This window comes from Strigops habroptila, chromosome 7 (genome assembly GCF_004027225.2).
Source record: "Strigops habroptila isolate Jane chromosome 7, bStrHab1.2.pri, whole genome shotgun sequence".
Taxonomy (NCBI): Eukaryota; Metazoa; Chordata; class Aves; order Psittaciformes; family Psittacidae; genus Strigops; species Strigops habroptila.
The window spans coordinates 12863886-12884728 of NC_044283.2; the positions used below are offsets into that span (position 1 = coordinate 12863886).

Genomic DNA, 20843 nt, shown 5'->3' on the forward strand with positions numbered 1-20843 from the left:
TGCTAAGGGGAATGTCTTTTTATTTTTAAATCTCAAAAGAATGCTATTTAAAGATTTATCTCCCCTCCCCCAGTTGTCCTTCAGTTTGTTGTGTACCTGTACATCCAAACAATTGAACATAGATTAACAAATTGTTTTAGACTTAATATTTTATTTTGCTGACTCTGCATAATGAAAATGAAATACTCAAAACATGAGTCTTCAACAACCAGTGTATTTTGGAAAGTGATTTTATCATGTGCAAATTATCTATAAGGAGGCTTTCTATTGCTTGGAACTAGCTTATGAAAATTTGAGCAGAGGAATTTCATCCTCTGTGTTGCTTATGCACATTTGCCCAATGCTACAGGAAAAAAAATCTCCCTGTCTGGTCCCTATTTACCTTATTTGATTAGTCATCTTATTTGTATATTAAAGTCTTATTTATTTGGCTAGACTGTTTCTGAAATCTTCAAACTGTGTTCTCAGAATGATGGTGTAAACTCAAGTATTTGTGCAGGATCAGTGGTGTTATACTGTGCAGCTTTGTGCAGGCACTTAGCTTTAGAGAAAGACTGGCCTCTTCTCTGAAAAATCAGGTTTGCTGCAATGTGTTTGGTATAGGACCAGGCACATTTTTTAAAATGTATATCTTTCTTTGTTTTGCTGACTGCTGGTGAAATTTGCCAAAAATAATATTTTTCTCTCTCTTTAAATTGATGGAAACTAAATTTAGACAAACTTTGGTATTACCCTCATATTTCCTTTTTTTTTTTTCTTAACTTCCTTTGAACAATCCATCTGTACTGACTAATCCTCTATACAAAGATTATTTATGGTCCCTGCTGTGTGATTACAGATCCGTTGCTCTTCAGACATGCAAAACAAGCACTATAACAAACTTGTGTCCGAATTGTTTCAGTACTTGAAAATATAACAAGGTAGTATGTTTGGGTAGCTGATAGCTATAGAGCTGCTGGCGCAATTCCCACACATATTTTACCATTAGATAAGTCTGTGACTGGTAATGGTTGTGTTGAGATAAGGTAAGTAATGTTTCACTTTTAGTCATCTAGAAGTACTCCTCTGTGTTTTGCAAGAGGTGTTAAAACTAAGCAAACTTTTATGACACCTCTCATATATATGACTTACTGTCTAATATTGAGCATAAAAGATCTTCAGTCTATTATGAAGCTCCATGTATATTCATAAATGAGTATGAATGGGAAAAGAAGGTATGAACCTTGAGAAAGCTATAATCTACATAGTATGCATTCAATAAGTAGTTGTGAGAGACCGTGAAGTTGGCAGTTTTGACAATTCTTTAGGATATGCCATCCTTGTAATACCTGGTGCTTTTTCTTGATAAGTAGTCTCTCTCAGGGTTATGGTTGTCTTTCTAGCTTTTTGTTTGTTTTTATTCTGCTCTTCCATTCAATTAATTTGTAATTTCAATAATTCTGAATGATATGTTGTGAATATTAAATAGCTTTGATAATGTGATTTGATTATGGCAATATATTAGGGGGGACAAGGCATGTTTTATGCATAGCATTGTGTAAATGTTGATTTCCAGGAGAATATTTTTGAAAGACACTAATTGTCTCAACACCCGAAACTTATCCCTTGTGAAGGAAATTCATCCTGTGCACGTACATACTATATTTATACATATTTATATTCAGTATATTATGAAATTCTTCATATTACAAGTAGTTTTAAACAAAAACATATTTTAAAATTTGCCTTTATATGTTTCAGTATCATAACCAGCTTGCAAAAGAATAAACTATTTCTGGTTGATGGTCAGTACTGCAGTTCTGCAATCAAGTACTCTAGGGTGGCATAATATATTATTTTGAGGAAACTGCTTTCTATCAGACTTTTGTTTAATTTATGGAGACCTTTCTGGTCCTTTTCTGCCTTGTGTCATCTTTTTGCACATCCTATATCTTACATAAAATTTGGAGTCAATGTGCCTGAAAAGTATTACATACTGAAACACTTCCATCTTCCCGCTGAGATCACTTTTATTTGGTGTGGACTGTATTCTGTGTTTGTGTCAGAAACTATATTTTAACACAAGCTAGAAACTCTTCCTCAAATTTGTTTGAAAAGTTACTTCAGATGTGAACATCTTTAGTAGAATGCATTTATCAACATTACCTAGCTCTTATGTGTGTCGGTTATAGCAGGAAGCAGAAATGAGGAAGACAAAATACGGGAAAGAATTAATGTCTCATAGGATCATATGTACGAGTACAGAAACTGAATTGAATAAAACCGAGTATTTTCTAGTTAGCAAATACAACACACTGCAATGAAGAAAAAAAAACCCTTCGCAGTGAATGCGCTCTTTTGGGTCTGGATGGAGTTGAGCAGCATAAATATAATTTACGACTGCAGAATTGACCAACAGAGTTTTGATTGGTGTTGAAAAATTACTTGTTCATCAGAGATGTTTATTTGAAGATAAAGTATTAGCATAGGGTACTAGATGGTGTCAGTTTCAGGTATTCCCCTAAATTCTGTTTTATTCACTTTCTGTGAGTATATTGGTCTTGAAGAAATACATTTTGTCAGCTCTGAACTCTAAAAATTATTTCACAGATTGAATGTCTGTGATTCACTTTACCTGAATCACTTTTAGATATTGAGCAACTGTTTAGAGACTGTGTCCAAACTAACAAACAGTCTATAGTGATTTGTCACAGAGTAATTCTGGAGTTTTGTATTTATATCTAATTGCATGATTCTCTCTTTTTAAGCTGAATTTGTCCCTTTTTTTTTTTAAATTAACATTCTGAGGAATACTATCCTTAAAATTATGATTTTGATACATATATCTGGATAAAAGTATTTTTTGCAAGTCTTCACCACTTTCAGCTCTAAGCGTCTTCAGAAAGCACATTTGTACTTCTAGTGGCCAACTTGCCAACAACCTTTCCAACATGCCTGGCACAGTTAGAATCGGATTTGCTGGCAGATAGCAGAAGGTTATTTTATTGGTAGCCTTCTCACGACGGTGAAGCATTTTCAGTTTGTGGATATTGGAGGATGGTTGCACAAAGAAAGTCTTTAGTTCACAAGGGTTCTTCTCTGTGCTTTTCTTGTGCTTTGTTGTGCTTGTCTCTGTACTGTTTAAGCTGAGAAATAAATGAAAGCTTGTCTCCAGGCTCTTGCTGTATGAGTATCTAGCTGTGCATTTTACTGGCTGCTGTTTCAAGCTGCTGCACTGCTCCTTTTTAGAATGTTGAGCAAGGAAAGATGCTATTTTCTGGCTGAAATATCCAGTTTAAACGTTTTATCCCAGGTGATACAGTTGTATCAACCAGTCACCAGAGTGACTTAAACTCTGTTCACCCCAATGGCCGTTCACTCAAATATCAATACTTGAAATGCCAATGTTAGCTGGCTGATTATCAGAGCACTGAGGAAAGTTATGAGGAAAGTTAACAGGTCTTGTGACGCGATTGTGGTTTTTTGAGATACTGATTTTGATGATTCCTGCCAACTAACAATTGTAAACTCTTCCTAGGTTCTCATAAACCTCGTTTCTCATAACCCTGTTCAGTCTTTTATATTTTAAAGCTGTCCTCAGAACGTCTTTCTGGGGTAAGCGAGTGTAATATCTGTTTTACTGAGAGATTGAGTGATTCGTTCAAGGTTATACAAGGAATCTGTGACAGAACTGTAGATGGAACCAAAATCCATGAAGCCTTAGCCCATGTGTTGCCCATAAAAGGCAGTGATTTGTGATGGGGTATTAAAACGTGTACTCATTCCTGGGGCAGTGGGAATTTCCTGAAAGACTGTGGACTCATAAAATCTCAGCAGATCGCCTGTCCTGAGGTGGCGTTGAAAAAAATAATGGAAACCATTATTATCCTTGACAGAAGAGCTAACTGCCTTACAAATACTGTGCTCATCCGCAGGGTATCACCTGCTATGGAAACTTCTGAGTGAGGTGTTATAAAAGCTTAACTCATGCTACACTGGAATCTCTACCAAGCAAAGAAGTTACTTCTGTTCATTGTGGCTTAGCAGGGTTACGTCATGATGAGCTCTTTTGGCAAAGCAACAATGAAAAATGCTTAGAGTTTCTTGGTGATTGCTTTCCAAACAGTTTGGACCTATACGTACGTTGTTGTTAAAGCAAGAATTGCTCAGGACTGTAGGCTGTGAGTCTGCAAAAAATGAATGTGGAGGTGTTACTTAACAATAAAGATGGTTTTGTTTTTATCAAAAAATAAATAAAAAAATTGATAAGTGGCACTTACAAAAGTGTTCTAGTGTGAGGAAACTGCATTTCCCTACATGGGATAGGATTTAAAATAACCCTCAAAAGCTCTGCTGTTTTAGAAATAGATCTGTCTCTGTAGGTATCTTATGAATAAGTATCTAAAAGGCAACTAGTCTGCAATATACCTAGAAAACTATTCTGCTAACTAGTTGTGTTTTGGGTTTTTTTGTTTGGTTGGTTTTTTAAATTGCTGGGAATAGTATTATTTTACATCCTGTAGAGATACTTTTGCTTTTATCTATTCAGCCATGTTTTATTACGTAGAACTGAGAATTGAAGCAGGAAATGTAGGTCATCTGAACCTTGTGAGAAATGTTCCTTAGGCGCTGGGAGCTATGAACATTGAACATTGTCATTCCCATACGGTCACTGGTTGATTATTGTTGGTTTTTTGAACTATAACATAGGTGAACTGGCAGTTACTTCTGAAGTTAACATTATACTGGTGTCCACTGCATTTACTACTGTCAGGTGCTAGGATAATAAAATTTATTTTAAACTTCTTGAATATTCAGAATTGTGTTGTACTAAGAATGCACTGACATCACATGTTCACAAGTATAGTAAGGGTTATGGGTAGCCCATAGAAGGCTGTGCACTATTATAAGAGAAAGGCTGAAGTAAAATGACATTACTGATGTGGAGGTTTAGATTTAGTGGGTTTTTTCCCCCCCGTACCTGTGTTTTTGCTTGGTGTTTCAGCTGAGGTGACTCATTTATAACTTCACTTTCCAAAAATCATGTGGAAGCTGAATAATGTTGTTCAAGTCTGAATCAAGACTGGAATGCTGAGTTTTGGATGACACCACTTAGTCAATTTTTCTTGTTACCATGTTATTTTCTCCATATTTATTACTAGAGTTTATGGGTGTACTTACTATTCCTGTTGATTACTGTTTATTACTGTAAGACTTACTCCCTAAAGATATAACCCTCCACTTATTTTTGTGTTTTCAGTACAAAATTGTGTTTAAAGACTTGAATTTCTTTAAATTGAGTTATTTTTCAACAGAAAATATTAAATTGCTTCTTTTTTTACTCTGAAGTAATCAAAAATCTTTGATGCTTTCACATTTTTGCAGTAATTTTTCTGTTTTTACTGTTACATTTTGTTGATATTTAGTATCTAGAAGCACCATATAGCAATTCATGACTAAATTCTAGGCCTTGAAGAGATTGAGGTAGTGATATTCTTTAAATCTGTAAAGCTAATAGAAGAGAAATTGGAAGTTATGATTGGAAAAATGTTCAGCTGATTGTTTTTCTAGGTACCTTAAGAAATTAATTGATTTCCCCAAATGTTTAGCATAAATGGCGTAATAATGGTGTAATACTTATGTAATAATCATGTTCAATATTTTGATCTCTTGCACACCAGTCACTCAAACTGCTGAATAGTTCATTCAAATCCAGACAAGCCTATTTTTGTTGTTCTTTTTCTTGAATTACAAGTGCCCCTGCACCTATTAAGTAAAGTGAGACACTTGGTATCTTCCAGAGACTGCTGAAAAGGTGACTTGTCATTCATAAACCATTAATCCTTCCTGTCTTCTTTAAGTATAAAATATACCCAAACGATCTTAAGGTTTGCAGTAAGTGCGTAGAACTCACACTGCAAGTGGTTATTTTTATTCTTGGAGAGATTGTGCGACTGTATTGGGGTGGCTTCATGAACTTGCCTCTCAACTGACACATGGTGAGTTAATAAATAGGTTGTTGGTTTTAGCTTCTGAGCTAGTAAAGTAAAATTTTGTCAGAGTAGAACATTTTTTCCTCCTTTTTCCCACTGTGTTTACAGCTTGTTTTGTTGGTTTTATTTTGTTTGGTTGGTTTATTTTGTTTATTTTGGTTTATTTTGTGTTGTTATTTTGTTTGTTTTGTTTTCTTTGGGTTTTTTCTTATCCCAACCTTTATCCAAACTGTAAACGTGGGTAGTCAACTAGAAGGGAATCCAGGCCCTCACTGGATCTGATCTTTCATTTGGGAATCGAGATGCATGCTCTTCTACTCAGGCCTTGTGTGTCTGGGCCTTGTGCCTATCTTAGTGTATAGAGAGGCTTTGTGTTGCCATAGTTCCTGCTTTTGAAATAGGTAGGCTGGAAGATGTATCTAGGGAAGAGTAAAAATGGAAATGTTTCTATGCTCACCAGTAAGTTTAATGGGTTGCTTTGGTTTTTATTTTTCTCTTTTTTGATATTTTTTGTTTTGCCTTTTTTCTTTTTTTCTTTTTTTCTTAGTGCCTATGAGAGAAGAGGATGATTTTCTCCTGGTCCTGTATCTAAGCTTTTAATTCTAAAGAGTACTTCAAAGAATGGTGCTGAAGCCTTTATTTTTTAAGGCTGTTAAGTGCTAAATGTAATTTAAACAGCTTTAAATAATGCATATTATATTTAGAACCTGACATTTTTGAAGGTGGACAACAGCATGATTCTGATACCTGATTGCTGGACCTATATTGAAGGCTTTGAGTGATGGTGGCTTTGTGATAGCATATGAACTCTACAGTCACTGAGAGTTAATGCATGACCGGGAGTTCAGAGTCAGTTCATATTTATGAAGTGCATAAATGTAAGCTTAGATATTCGTAAGGAATGGTATAGTATCTTCATAATATGTTTGAGAACATGGTATGGTAAGGAGAGATTATTGTTACTGAGCAAAATATGCATGGTAATTTCAAAACACTCCACATCTGAAGTCTCTTTTTATGTCTCTTGATGTCATGTGTATCCACATAAAACACAGTTACCCCACTTTCTCATTTTATTGATGTAGAAGCAAAATGTTCTTTATTCCACACTGTAATTGAGATGGGGGCAGGAGGGGATATAATGAGGTTAAAATTCATGTAGCCAGGCCAGTAAGGGATGGCTTTTGTTTTCCTTAATTAAGTTAATCATGTACTGAATTAAATCATATATAATCTGACTGTATCTGGAATTTTGTTTTAGCAAGGGTTTCAGGAATAATTCTGCCATAGATTCTGAATACCCCAGATGGCCTTTGAGATAAGGAGCGGTTCATTTCCCCTTCCACAACTGTAAATGCAGTGGAGTTATTATAGATCGGATTTGTGCATCTATATTATTTTAGATTTTCTTTAGACATTGACCAGCAATTTGAAATAGCAACTGATTTTGAATTGAAGTTATCCATACAGTTATGGATTTTGGATGAAATATACTGATTAAGTATTCATTAGTTTTAGTCTTTAGCATCAGAGAAACTCCTCAGATTAATAGCATGAAATTCCGTTATTAAGAACAATAATTCCTGACGTTTCTTCTGCTCACTGAAGGGTACTTTGTTCCAAGTTACTATAAGAATATTGATGATTTATTTGTTCTTGAATGAACAATCGTGTAAAATCACACAAGCAAAACCATTGTTTAATTGTTTTGTAAAGGAAATAAATAAAATCTAATTAACTTTCATATTTTTTCATAAATTATGTATTAAAAATGCTCAATAGAGTGAATTTAAGGAACAGATTAGATTTTATTGCATAGGATAAATCGATTATTATGTTTCACAGGAAAGACATCTGATATTATAAAGGAAAACAATTATTTCAGTTAAGTTTCTCTAGCAAATAATTGGCATAGCTGGTCTTCTTTCATGTGCTTTTTGTGAATGAAAGAATTCAATGGGAATGTTGTCAGAGACTTGGATTTGATGTCCTGAGTTCTGTTCACTTTTTGTCTGTTTAGACTTGCCATTTTGAGCAAGATATTTAACTCCTTGGTTTCCATTTACCAGTCCTCAAATAGGAGAATAAAACTGTATTAATAGATACAAAAGTATTTATATACTCTCTCCATATATACTCTATAAAATACATATAAAATGTATTTAGTTGCAGTCATCAAGTGGTGTTTGTGCACATGTGAGGTATTAGTTCTTAACCCTTTAGAAAGTATGTGTTAAGAATGCATGTGATTTTCGTTCTAATACAATTTCTAAAATAACTCCCAGGGAGGAGTAGGTTTTAAAGAACAACTTACTGTTTGATGGCAATTTGATAGCAATTTTCTTGGAAATATTATTCTTCAGGAATGTAGTTCAGTGTTAAAGTAGGAACGCATCTGCTTTGTTGGCAATTCAATGACGAAAATTATGTAGATTTAAAATATTGTGGGTATTTAAAATGAGCATAGAATTTGGAAACTAATTCAGCATTGATTGCATGTGTTGCTCAGTTTGTTCTTGTGGAGCACCAGGTTATTCGTAGAGGAGAGCAGAGAGGAAAAAAACCTGCAGATTAAGCTTCTATAACTACCTATAAAGCAAACTAAGTGTGGGATCTCCTAATTATTGCAATTAGGGTTCTTTGTCTGCTATTGATGTTCTCCTTATTACATAAAGCTGATTTAAATAATTGAATACTTTCTGAGCTTAGAGGCATGCTGGGGAATGAAAATGAAGTTAAATCACCTTCATGTTTTGATTAGAGCATTTCAAACAGCATCAAACCTGAACATAAGCAGTTTATATGTATGATTTTTAAAGAAGTAATTTTAAAATGTTTTTCCATTTTTGTGATTCCTTTTCCATATATCCTGATGCTGTGAGACTCAGTGATAATTATGAATAATACAATTATTAATTATCACTGATACAATAAGGTGAGAAGTGCTTTCTTCTTACTACAGGAAATAAACCATTCCCACTGAAATACCACCAGTCTCAGTTAATTTATGGTTGTCCCTGTGTCTCTTGGAAATCCTGAGCATGGTCCACACAGGTCTTGAATAAGATATGATTTCTGTTTATATGTGCTATATTCATCATAACTGCAAAGAGTTTTATTTCTGTGGACACCAGATTACAGTGGATAGGATTTAGAGTATATGATGAAATATCGTGTAACTTTTCTAATCTATTTCTTTCAAAGTCTAGTACACTACACAATATAGTATATACCACAAGGAGGTTTGGTGTGCTTTAAAACCGGATGTTAAGTCTGATGTTTGATTCTGTTCAGTGTTATAGCCTAATTCTGTTCCTATTGCTTTGTTTCTTCCAGGGCATGAGAGACTGCTCCTATGATGGCAGAGATTTGCGTGAAAGATTTTGTTGAATACTACATGGCTCTTCAATGCTGAAAGCAGAAGGCAGTAGCTGGTAGCTCAGTGTGGAGCAAAAGAAATATTTTAAACTTCAAAAATAATTATGTCAAAGAAAAGCCGTGCCAAGGGAGAGAAGTCCGACATGGAGACTGAAGCCCTTCAGGCTGCTAATGAGGAGCTACGAACTAAACTAACCAACATCCAGATAGAATTCCAGCAAGAAAAAAGCAAGGTATTTGTCTTTATTTTCTGATAATTCTTCTTAACAGTAGTACTGTTAAGAACCAGCAGAGCTTGAATCTCAAACTAATTCACTACTAAAATGCATTAGCCATAAAAGAAAACTGTGACAAATAATTGAAATCAGAAGAACCCCTGATGAACTGAAATTGGTGCCAACTATTTTGAATAATATGCAAAAGGAAGCAAATATGCCCAAACACCCAGTCATAAAAATTTGCAGTCACAGCAATACAAATGGCATTATCTTAGTGTGACTGAGAGGCAACAAGGGAGTTTTGTATTTGATTTTAGCACCAGAAACTGTATGTTGTAAAAAGAAGTGTCTTCAAAGTCAAACATCAGTACCATATTCAAAGCATGTCACTTTAAAAGTTTATGGAAAGTGTAAATTAACTGGAGATGATCTGTGTATGTGTCTTGATTTGTTTTGCTGAGGTTATGTGCGCCATTGCTCTGAGATGTTCAATGATGCATCCGATTGTTAATCAAACAGATCCATCAATATTTGTCTAGTGCATGTTCAGTAGATATTTTTCTTTATTTTGTCTTATTTCTATTTTGTTCTGTGTCACTTTTTATGTAGAAATACAGATGTGAATTTTATTATAATCTTAATTATAATTGCATTAAAGAGCATATAGTTATAAAGTTACCTTATAGCTTGGATGGAAGAATGAATTAATTTTGAGTGTTTAAATTACTCAGATTCTAAAAAAAATCTGCAAAAAGATTTCATGAACCCAAAGAAGAGTTTAGCCCTCAGATGCCTCCAAGCTTAATGCTTTCCTTGTAATATATCGAGTTTAATTCTGATTCAACTAAGAATAAAGTGTAGCTACAAGACCACAACAGCTGTAGGAACAATTTCTATAACTAGTCTGCTTATTTACCTATATCCAGTCTGGTAAGAGTTGTTTCCATTTGGTTACCTGTTTATCTTTCTACAGTTTGCGAATTGCATATTTTCTGGTGTATTGTGGTTATTATAAGAGATACATCTGTGTATTGTGTACATATACGTGCAGAGAAATGAGTGAGCTCACGTATGTAATGTGTAGGTGAATATGAAAGAGGAAATTACAGCCAGAGTGCTCTAAAATCCTACTAAATATACAGTACAAACTGTAGTAAATTCTGCAGCATGTTGGAGTGCCTTTCTGGGAGAATTTGGGGAAGAGGTCTGCAGCCTCTCACACAGCTTTGCTATGGTGTTTGCTTTAAATCGCTTAACTAGAATTGAACCATGTTATTTTATTTCCCACCATCAGGACAACAGCTTGCTCTCTGTGCAGTAGTTGCATAGCTGCCTTGACTGACAAGATAAGTAAATTACAGCCATAGAGATTTTCCTCTTTAGACTGTAGCTTAAAAATCAGTGACAAAACCAACAGAAATTACGATTTGGTATCAGAAAAGTAAAAACACTGTGCCTAGAGAATTCTAGATAAATTAGATGGCTTTATTGGAACAGAGGTAAGAGAGAACGTATTAAAGTTGCTAAACAGACAGCTCTGTGGCCCGTGGGACATAACTGTATTAGGAAAGGTAACAAACTCTCTGTGGGGCCAATTCATTTAATTTAATTCTCCTAAACTATTTTGTCCCTCACGTAAATGTCTATATTAATGATTTATCTGAGAAAGAACCTTCTAATTGATGAGAGACATAACAAATGGAAATTAATCTTAACATACTTCTGCCTGCAAAATACCTGTTTCTCTGACATAAAATTTACCCAGGAGACATCTGAAACTTTGTGCATATTTTCCCAGTTCATTTTGTTTCATTTGTTGTTGAGCCATTTCAAGAAACTTCTCCTGTAAAATTGTGCTCTTCCACGCTTATTCAGTACGTGGTACAAAATTGATGTTTGCAGTTCTTTGAATATGCATCATTGTGGATCTTGCTGGTGGTGTTTTGCGCCTCTGACTTACGAGCTGCTGGATTCATTTATGTTGCCTAAGGGTCGAAGCAAAAGTTATGGCCCTGCCTTGGTTCTCTTGTACTGTCTCTTGTTTCGGGAGCACTTGTTTGACAGGTTTGGGCAGCCTGTTGATAGATAGCATGTCTTCCTGGGATTATAGGTTCGCTGCCACCTATGCAGAGTCTGAAGAAGGAAATGCATGAACTGAACACAGGCTCATGCACTGCCTTGTCTGCTACTGGAAATGTTTGGTTGGAAGACATCCAAAACTTGGGCATCAAATAACAAAAAAAGTTGATCAAAGCACAAAAATTATACTTATTTTAACATGAATGGAGGCAGGAATCACTCTAACTGAACTCTTAAGTCCAGTGCAGCAAGCACAAGAAGTTCAGTGAATGAGCATGGTCTTGGCAATCAGAGTCAAGAAAATGTATATCAGCTCAGTGGTTTTATAAATGCCTATGCTGACATCCACAAATGTTTAGGAGGAAGTATTACAAAGTACCTATTCCTTCTGAGATGATTAGCAAACATTAGAAGGTAGTCTTTCAGTACTTCGGATAATATTTCATTCTTGATAGCAGTGTGTTACAGTGTTTGCTGTGACAATTACTCCATCTTCACCAACTTCTGCTGTTGCTTTTAAATATCCATATTCTGCTTGTGGCTGTACACTTATAGAGTTGAGATCAGAACACGTCTAGAAAAGATAAATGAGAAGTTTCAACTCAGTTGCGACTGTATCACCTCATGATTTTATACTGGTTTTGTAAGTCCTCATGTTTTTCCTAGATTTCTTTGGTTTTTTTGAGCTTTGATGTCAGATGTTGAATCTGTGTGTAAGAGTGATTCCTTGTAGGTTGAAAAAAAAAAAAAAAAATCTGTTTTCAATATGTGAAATTAAAGTGATACAGCCTACTGTCATACTGTCAAACCAGCTTTATTTACTGGGGATTAAAAAAGTCATATTGCAAAGAGTTATGGCCAGTATGTATGGAAGAAGTCTAGATACAGCTGTTGATTTGAGAATCCAGACATACTGAATATATATATATAAATGAATGTTATTCCTACCTGCTGTGTATGGAATAAGAAAGGAGCTGGTTAACTTACTGAACTGTAAGGAGTGTGCTGAATAGCAAGAAGGCACTAGGGTGTTGTAATTGGGAATGAAATATGGTAATCTTCTTGGAGTATGGATTGAAATGGATGAAGTATTGGTAAAACTATGTATAATTACTCCTTCCTCTACTGACTGGAATTACAAGGAAGCACATCCCTTTGGGCAGGTTGTTTCCTGAAAACAGTTGAAGGGCATTTGAATTCAGCTGTTCTCTACACTTGACATATAAATGTAAATTCTCAACACTTGAAAAAAATTCACTAAAACAAGAGTGTTTTAGACATCTGTCAAACATTGGACAGTAAGTTATAAAGGTAGTAAGAATGTGGCACTGTTACTTCAGTCAGAATTCAGAATTAAATGAGTGAATATGCTAGACATGATAATGCAATTTCTAACCCTGGTAAAATAGATACTGGGGAGGTGTGAGACATCAATATACAGATATTAAGCAATGATTATCATTAATTTGGAAGAATCAACAAAGAAGTATTAGGAATAGTGTTGGCAGCAGGTGAAGAGAGGTGATCCTTCCACTCTGCTCAGCACTAGTGAGGCCACATCTGGAGTGCAAATATCCTATGATAATATAATCATATTGTTTTAAAGAAAATCCTTCTTTCAGGCATTGTTCAGACATAGGAAAGAGAAGAAGCAATGACTTTGGGCATTATTTCCCCAAGAAACTAGCTTCTGCTTTGGCAAAAATTTTGTATCAGTGTGCAGAGATTATTAAAGATTTAATTTAGAAAGGCAGAAAATACTTGTTTTATTGGTGCCCTGATATCCTGCCTGACTTTGTTTCCCTATTGACTTAATTTTTTGGTTATGCTCCATGTTCTGCCTATGAACAGAACTGCTTTGTTCATTAAAATAAAATAAAAAATAAAATAAAAAACCATCAAAAATTAAAAAAAGGCAAATTGCTTTAAATTAATTTTGAAACTGAGACTTAGGCATATGGGAAAATGCCACGCTACTATTTTCATTCATTCAGTTGCTCTGGAAGCCAGACGTGTACAGATCTGCAGAGTGTGCAGGAAAGAGGGATGGAGGGAATGCGGTATGGACAGCTTATCGCTTTCGGGAAAGACCCAAGAGACAGATCTAACTTCCCATCTTCTCTGACAAGAAGCAGTAACAAGAAAAGATTTTAAAGAGCTTGAGAATTAGTATGCATCTCTTCTACTGGGTCATGAGGAGTGATGATAGGTATTTAAGATGCAGTGTGAAAATCCAGAGGTTTTAGAAGGGTTCTTATTTTTCTTGTTTACCTTGCTGTTGCTGAAGCTTTTTAAGTAAAATGACTAGTGATATATGATAATGTTCTATTACTCAGAGTGGTTTAATATGTATTCTCACAGACAGCAACAATTCATATAGATGTTGACTTCCCTCAATTCAGTGAAAGATGAAAATGAGCGAGTACTTCTCCAATATTTCAGAATCCGTTTCTTGTGTATTAAAAATCCTTTTAGGAAGTCACGTTCATTAATGTGTTGTATTCAAAACTGACTTTCAGTTGCATGCTTTATGTACAATATTACTAATTTTAAATTATTGTAGTTCTGGAGCTATATTAACCTTGGTTATATATGCTATTATACAGTGTGTTGTCCTGTGTATCGTTACTAGGTTTCATTGCTCAGTTTTATTTTGATTTTCTTCACTCATAAGTAAGGAAATAATGAATAGATTTAAGCAAATAATGAGTGTTCTTTCATTTGCAAATCCACTTATCCACTGGTGATAATAAATAGGTAAGTGGCTTAGCTTTGTTATAGCATCATAGAATGGTTTGGGTTGGAAGGGACCTTTAAAGATCATCTAGTCCAACCCCCATGCTACGGGCAGAAGTGGGAGAATCTTAGATTCTCATATGGAATTGGGAACCCTAATGCAAGCAAGGAAAATTAGTGCTATGCGTGATAGGCTTAGAACTATATGTCATCCCACCAGAATAAATAACACATAGATAACTCCTGCAGATAATATCCAATAGCCAGACTTACCATTTTTGGTAAAAATAAATAAATCTGTCTTTCTTCATAAAGATCTGTTATCTGAATCATCCTAGAATAGGGTAACAGTACCTGTGCAATAAAATCTGCTTCTGTTGATGTTGGAAAGGATGGGAGACCTTTTACCTTTTTTGCTTTTTTAGAGGATTTAGAGCTGTTACCTTTTCCACAGCTGTAATTACAGTGCTCTCCCAACTGGTGTTTGGTCCACAGATTACTTTCATGCAAGTATAGATACCTTTCCTCCCTCTCCTGCTCCAGCCTATTTCCTTTCTGCTTTCATTTTCTTTCATTTTTTAAAATCTAGGGTAAGTTTGAATTGGTTAATTCTCAAAGTTACTGTTGAAAATAACAGGATTGTAACACCTTCTACACAGGGAAAGTCTGCTGTCCCAGCTGTCTGAATATTTCAGGTGGAAGTTCAGACTCTGGAAATCCAATTGTTGGTGCTGTGGGTTTAATGAGTAACATGTTGGTCTCCTTGTACGGTCACTTTTAATTTAAGTAGTAATCTTGGATTCATTGCATGAGTTATATTTGGGGCTTTTGAATTAAGACATCCCATTCTTCCTAAACACACATAAGTGCCTGCTTAGATCCAACTTGCTTTTAATAAAGAAAATAATCATTTCTGGGTCTTTCTTGTACTAGTAGTATTGCTTTGAATTAACACTTTTGTTTTGACTGTAGAATTCAGGACCATGCAAAATAATTTGTTTTAATTATACCCTCATAGTAAATGATAGTCTGAATATTAACAGAGATCTCCCATCCTTTCCGCACTAATTTGAGGCAAGTTGCAAATCTGTCTTAGTTTAGCATAAATTTAAATGCATTGTATGACTACAGATCCAGCTTTGTATAGCGTAGATGCAAGCATTCTGAAGAATACTGTGATGGTGACTAACATCCAGCCTCCATGAAGCACTGTTTGGCATGTATGTTTGTGTTGCTGCTGACGGTTAAAACACAAGTCTTTGAAATCTCTGCCTCTGACTTTGCTTTAGATGAGAAGTACATGTATAGAACCCATGTTTTGGCAGTCACTGGGATAGGGATAGTAGAAAGATGTTACACTATGCATGATGAAATACATTATAGCCTTTCTGGTATACTCTAATAGAGAAGCAAGCCCTTCTTATTTTTTCTTTTTCTCTCCCTCTTCCAGTTGTTTACTGGAGAGAGAGGTGTCTGGTATACAGTCTTTATTTTTGAATACTCCGGATGAATTTTAATGTTTTAGGAAAAGCTCCCTTGGTGACTTTTAAAAGTGTGGTAGCACTTGCTAATCAATATTTTACATTGACGTTCCAGGTGGGTAAACTGAGAGAGAAAATCCAAGAGGTCAAGCAAGAAAGGGAGCAGGAGCAGCACAAACACACTGCCTATGTTTCTGAACTGAAAGCCAAGCTCCATGAGGAGAAGATGAAGGAACTTCAGAGCGTCAGAGAGCTACTGATCCGGCAGCATGAGCAGGAGGTAGCGAGGATGGTGAAAATCAAAGATGGTGAAATTCAGCGTTTGCAGTCGACAGTCAATGTCCTGCGGGACGGGGCAGCTGACAAAGTGAAGACAGCACTGCTGAGTGAAGCAAAGGAGGAGGCTCGCAAGGCGTTTGATGGTGAGCGGCTGAAGTTGCAACAGGAGATCTTGGAGCTGAAATCTGGCAAAAAGCAGCTTGAAGAAGCTTTGAACAACATTATGCAGGCAGATAAAATGAAGGCTGCTGACCTGCGCATGGCTTATCAGTCCCATCAGGATGAGATTAATAGAATAAAGCGGGAATGTGAGAGAGAGATCCGCAGGCTGGTAAGTTCATTAAGTAATCTGTGCTTATTTCAGTTTATGGCAGGTATTAGCGTATTGCTGTATGTACCCATAAATATCAAACCACTCTTTTGCAGTGACATGCTTCACCACTACTGGTTGCTATGACAGGCCACTATTTCTGCTACTTTCTCCTCCTTACAGCAAAGATGAACCTTGGCTCCATGGCTAGCCCAACCCCATCCACAGCTTTATGTCCCACCATATGGAAAACAGACTTTCCCTTTCCTACTTGCTCATCAAATTTCCTTACAGAATCCTGTTGACCAAAATGGTCAGGCACTCCTCATTTGGAAATGCAAGAGCAGCATTGTGAGATGGCAAAATTAACTTTTTAGAGACCTTTTATATTTGTATTGGAGGAACCAATTGTGCTGAAACAAGACAATGTCTTTTTCTGCATCATTATTCAGGTCATTTGATTTTAAGCATTGTTGCCCTTTTTTATTTAAAAAAAAGTCTGTGTTTTTTATATTGCAGCAGAAAAGTTAAGACATGGGGCAGGAGGCCTTTTTCATGCTTCATACACCCTAGAATTTCAGCACAGATGGCAGACTATGCTGTTTGTATAAAGTTGAAAACGAGGCCATATTTCCTGACAGTGCATCCCCCAAATATTTCAAATTATTCAACTTTGTAAAACGTAGAGAAGCACAGACAGGCTGTACACCGTAGTACATTTAGAGAGTTCATCATCATCAAATAGCGCTTCTGTTTGGTACTGTGATATTTTCCATATATATTTATATATATGACGATTAATCTGCCTAAACTAACAGTGCAATATCTATGCAAATAAACTCTAAAATTATAATAAGCATAATATTTATTATATATTGAGAAGTACAGACTTTAAATGGAATGAAACAGCAGTTTTCTTAAGAAAAATGTTTTATCAGTTGATGTCTACACAGGTATGTCCTCTTATTTCTTATATTCCTTAGGAAGAATGATGGTAAGGGCAATATGTGTAGTATCTGTTTAATTGTGATGATTTTCTGTCTGAGACAGAAAATGAAAGCTTTTAATGCAGTTAATATTTATGCTTTAAATAAATTGGACATTGATCAAGTCTCAGGGGTATCATTTCCTTGATTAAAGACCAGTATAAAGATTGACAGCATGAGGTTTCTGTGTAAGCATAGTTTCTTTCATATTTTGTTCCATATTATAAATGTAGAATTTTCAAATCGTGACAGTGAAATACAGGCAATTTTAGAAAGTGTTATAGAGGAAAGGAAGTTGCTACATGGTGGAGTGTGTTTTTTCTAGAGAACTGTGTCTAAATAAATTTAACCTTCTCAAAGAAGGTTACCTCATCATGAAACAGTGAGGTGAGGCATCCCAAATTCTGTCATCCCAGACTGCCCCAGTAAACATACCTATACCATGTCATTGAGTGTATTGTAAAGAAAGTGCTTAAAACTCTTTCAATAGTGTAATCTTTCAGCCTGCTGCAGGGTGATGGCGATGAAGGCAGGCACTCAGCGTTTTCTGTCCACACAAAAAAATCCCGTCAAGTCATTCAGAATTTTAGTTGGAGCCTTACTGGGCCTCTGTTACTCAGTGTATCTAAAACGGTGACTGTATGAGGAGGGCGTGTAGATGACTTGTTTCCTATTCCAAGCACTGGAGGAGGCCTAGCATCAGTCTCCTGGGCTTTCACTGGAAATGTTCATATCTCCCCCCTTGATAATGAAGTACAGGGGGAAAGTATCAGGAGCCTGGCATTGCCTTGTAGTGCCTCAACTCCTTTTGTATAATGAGTTTCATTTTTTTCATTAAATTTTGTGGGTTGTTTTTATGAGGCAGAAGTGTTTCTTCTAGGAATTCATAGCAATTTAGATGGTTATTGCATAGGGCACTCCTTAAATCTGGAGTGAGGTAAAAAATACTGCAGGGTTCCTAGATGCTGCTCTCTTCCTCTGGGAGAGCAAGTGGGATTATAGAACCAGATCATCAGGATATATCCCTCCCTCCTCCTCCCCCCCCCCCTTTTCATTAGTGCAAGGGATGCTTGCCTTGAATTTCAGATTAACTGTATCAGCTGCGGATTTGGGGTACTCGGTTGATTTATTCCTACCCTTGTGGGAAGAAATGGCAAGGATGTGGCAGGCAGTGTTATTAATATTAGCGCAGTTCTGTAACTAACTGAGCTTCAATTAATGTGCTTTTTTGTATGTGCGTTGTCTTTCATGGTGCTATTAAGAAATCAACATCTTTAGTATTAAAAGACTAAATGGGCTGGCCATACTGTGATTCAAATTCAGATAACGTAATTCAGGATGCAGTGTCTGATTGTCTTGTTGGACTTCTTTGCTGATTAATTTTGCATTTTAGATAAAAGAGGTTAATTTTGCAAATATATTTCATATGGACATTGCAGCTAAAACCCCCCAAAATCCATATTTTTACCATTGATGGTAATACCCATGACTAATTTAAGTAAAAACTTGCATGGTTTTGGTTTACCATCAAAAAAAAAAAAAAAAATGTAGTGAGAAAGGGGGAAAAAAGCAAAATCACATTGTCGATGAATATATGGATACAATTACATTAAGTACATAAGCAGCTGTGCTTGTATTGTCCACGTCAGTATTTTGGAAATATAATTAATCGATTTTGAGTTTGTCTTCACAGTTATTAATTGAGCCATGAAAAATACCCAATAAGCCTTAATAGAAATGAGACCGAATGAGGGAAATCCTAATGCCTAATAAGGAAAGGTAAAAGAGCTATTTGGCAGAAAATATAACACACTTTTTCTCTGTGCAGTTTGAGCTTATATCAGAATTTGGCAGTTCCTGTAATTGATTTAACATAACAGTGATATAAATGTTGTCATTAATTTAAGAAATACTTGTGAAATGGATCCTTCCCTCAAAAAAAAAAAAAAAAAAAAAAAAAGGGAAAATATATTCCTGTATGTATGCATTGGCACAATGTGCTGGCAGCTAAGAAACTGGAAGTAAAATAGCAAGTAACAAACTGGAAAGGCAAATGAAACAGGTCTTAAAAGTAAAGAGACCACTTGGAGAATATGATAAGGAAGAAAAAACACCTATTAATTTTTTCAGCCAATATTTTTTGAGTACTTGAGTCTCAGTGTTGTTCTGTCAATGTAGGATGAAAATGCTGCTGATACAGGTTCAGATACTTAAAACCAGAAATAACATTAAAACCCAGCAAATAGAAAAAAAGAAAAAAACAAACCAATCAACCAAACAAACCAACCCCCCCCAAACCCCTCAAAAAAACCCACCCCAAAACCAAAACAAACAAATAAACAAAAAAACATAAACCACAACCAACCAAACAAAACCCCCAGAAATAGGAAACTGAAAAATAATCTGCATGAAGGAAAAATATTAAAGCCTGGTTTTATGGATTTATTTTTTATTTTTTTTAAATATATACATCATCATAATTGTACTTTTTCATTCAGGGACCTTCAGTATCAAGTGCCCCAAAGCATACATTCAGCTGAGGGCTGCATAGGCGAGCATGTATATACCTAACTGTGTCAATAGGCTTCTGTTTTAATGGCATCTTTGTAAGCAGTATGTCTGGTTTCATTCTGAGGTCTAGGCTGGTACAAAGTACATTTAATACAGACCTGATTAATGATGAAGAGCAGTTGAGTTTAAGTTGTGTTTCTAAAGTAGCTTGAAGAGCAGAACTGTACTACAGGGGTATTAAATGTTTTAATCTAAGTATAAAAAAGTCCACAAAATAACAGGTTGTTTCAGTCAGTTTTTCTTGGGCTTCAAGCTTGCCATTTAACTAATTATTTGGTTTTAAAACCATTTTTAAAGTTAGCTTCCAGCTTTCAAAAGTTTCTCTTTTACCTGAAATTGCTGAAGTGGCATGTTCAAATTGGTGGTGAGTTTCAGAAACAGATCAACCTTATTCTGTTATCAGCACAGCTGTAAAGGAAGGCATGAATATTAAGTATATCATATTAGTTAGAGGTCACATTCATTCTGAGACTACCTGCACACTGTTTTTAAGAAGGCTTTTACTTTGCAAGACACGTTTCTCTAGATACTGTTTTTGCAGAGATAAGAACAATGAACACTTCCCAGTGCTTGCCTTGGAAAATATATGCAAAAACACAATCATTAAAGGTATATTGAATGATGTTATCACTGATTTATTCACTTATAGTATTTTTTAATAAGAAGGGAACTGAGTGTTTATTTTGTCAGAAACTGTTAATAGAAACACAATATTTAAATATTGCTAAACAGCATGGATTGAATTTAACTTAAAAACTTATTTCACTTTAGTGTAAAATAGTCCCAGTTTTCTGAAAAACAAAAGTGTAAAAAATTCCACTGATCTTACAAGA

At 35.4% G+C, this 20843-nt stretch overlaps 1 protein-coding gene across 11 annotated transcripts in view; it reads left to right on the forward strand.

Moving 5' to 3' along the window:
- Nucleotides 1-20843, forward strand: part of JAKMIP1 (janus kinase and microtubule interacting protein 1) — a 138615-nt gene that overhangs the window by 49395 nt on the left and 68377 nt on the right. For 10 of the 11 annotated variants that reach the window (XR_003992156.1, XM_030491409.1, XM_030491401.1 and 7 more), the window contains exons 1-3: nucleotides 1068-1246; nucleotides 9309-9583; nucleotides 15980-16474. Coding sequence is in view for 10 of the 11 variants with exons in the window: in XM_030491409.1 (XP_030347269.1) it covers nucleotides 9455-9583; nucleotides 15980-16474 (624 nt within the window). In the remaining variant the exon portion in view is untranslated. Of the gene's footprint in view, nucleotides 1-1067; nucleotides 1247-9308; nucleotides 9584-15979; nucleotides 16475-20843 lie in introns of those variants that run through there. The other variant, XM_030491400.1, reaches the window with a different exon arrangement.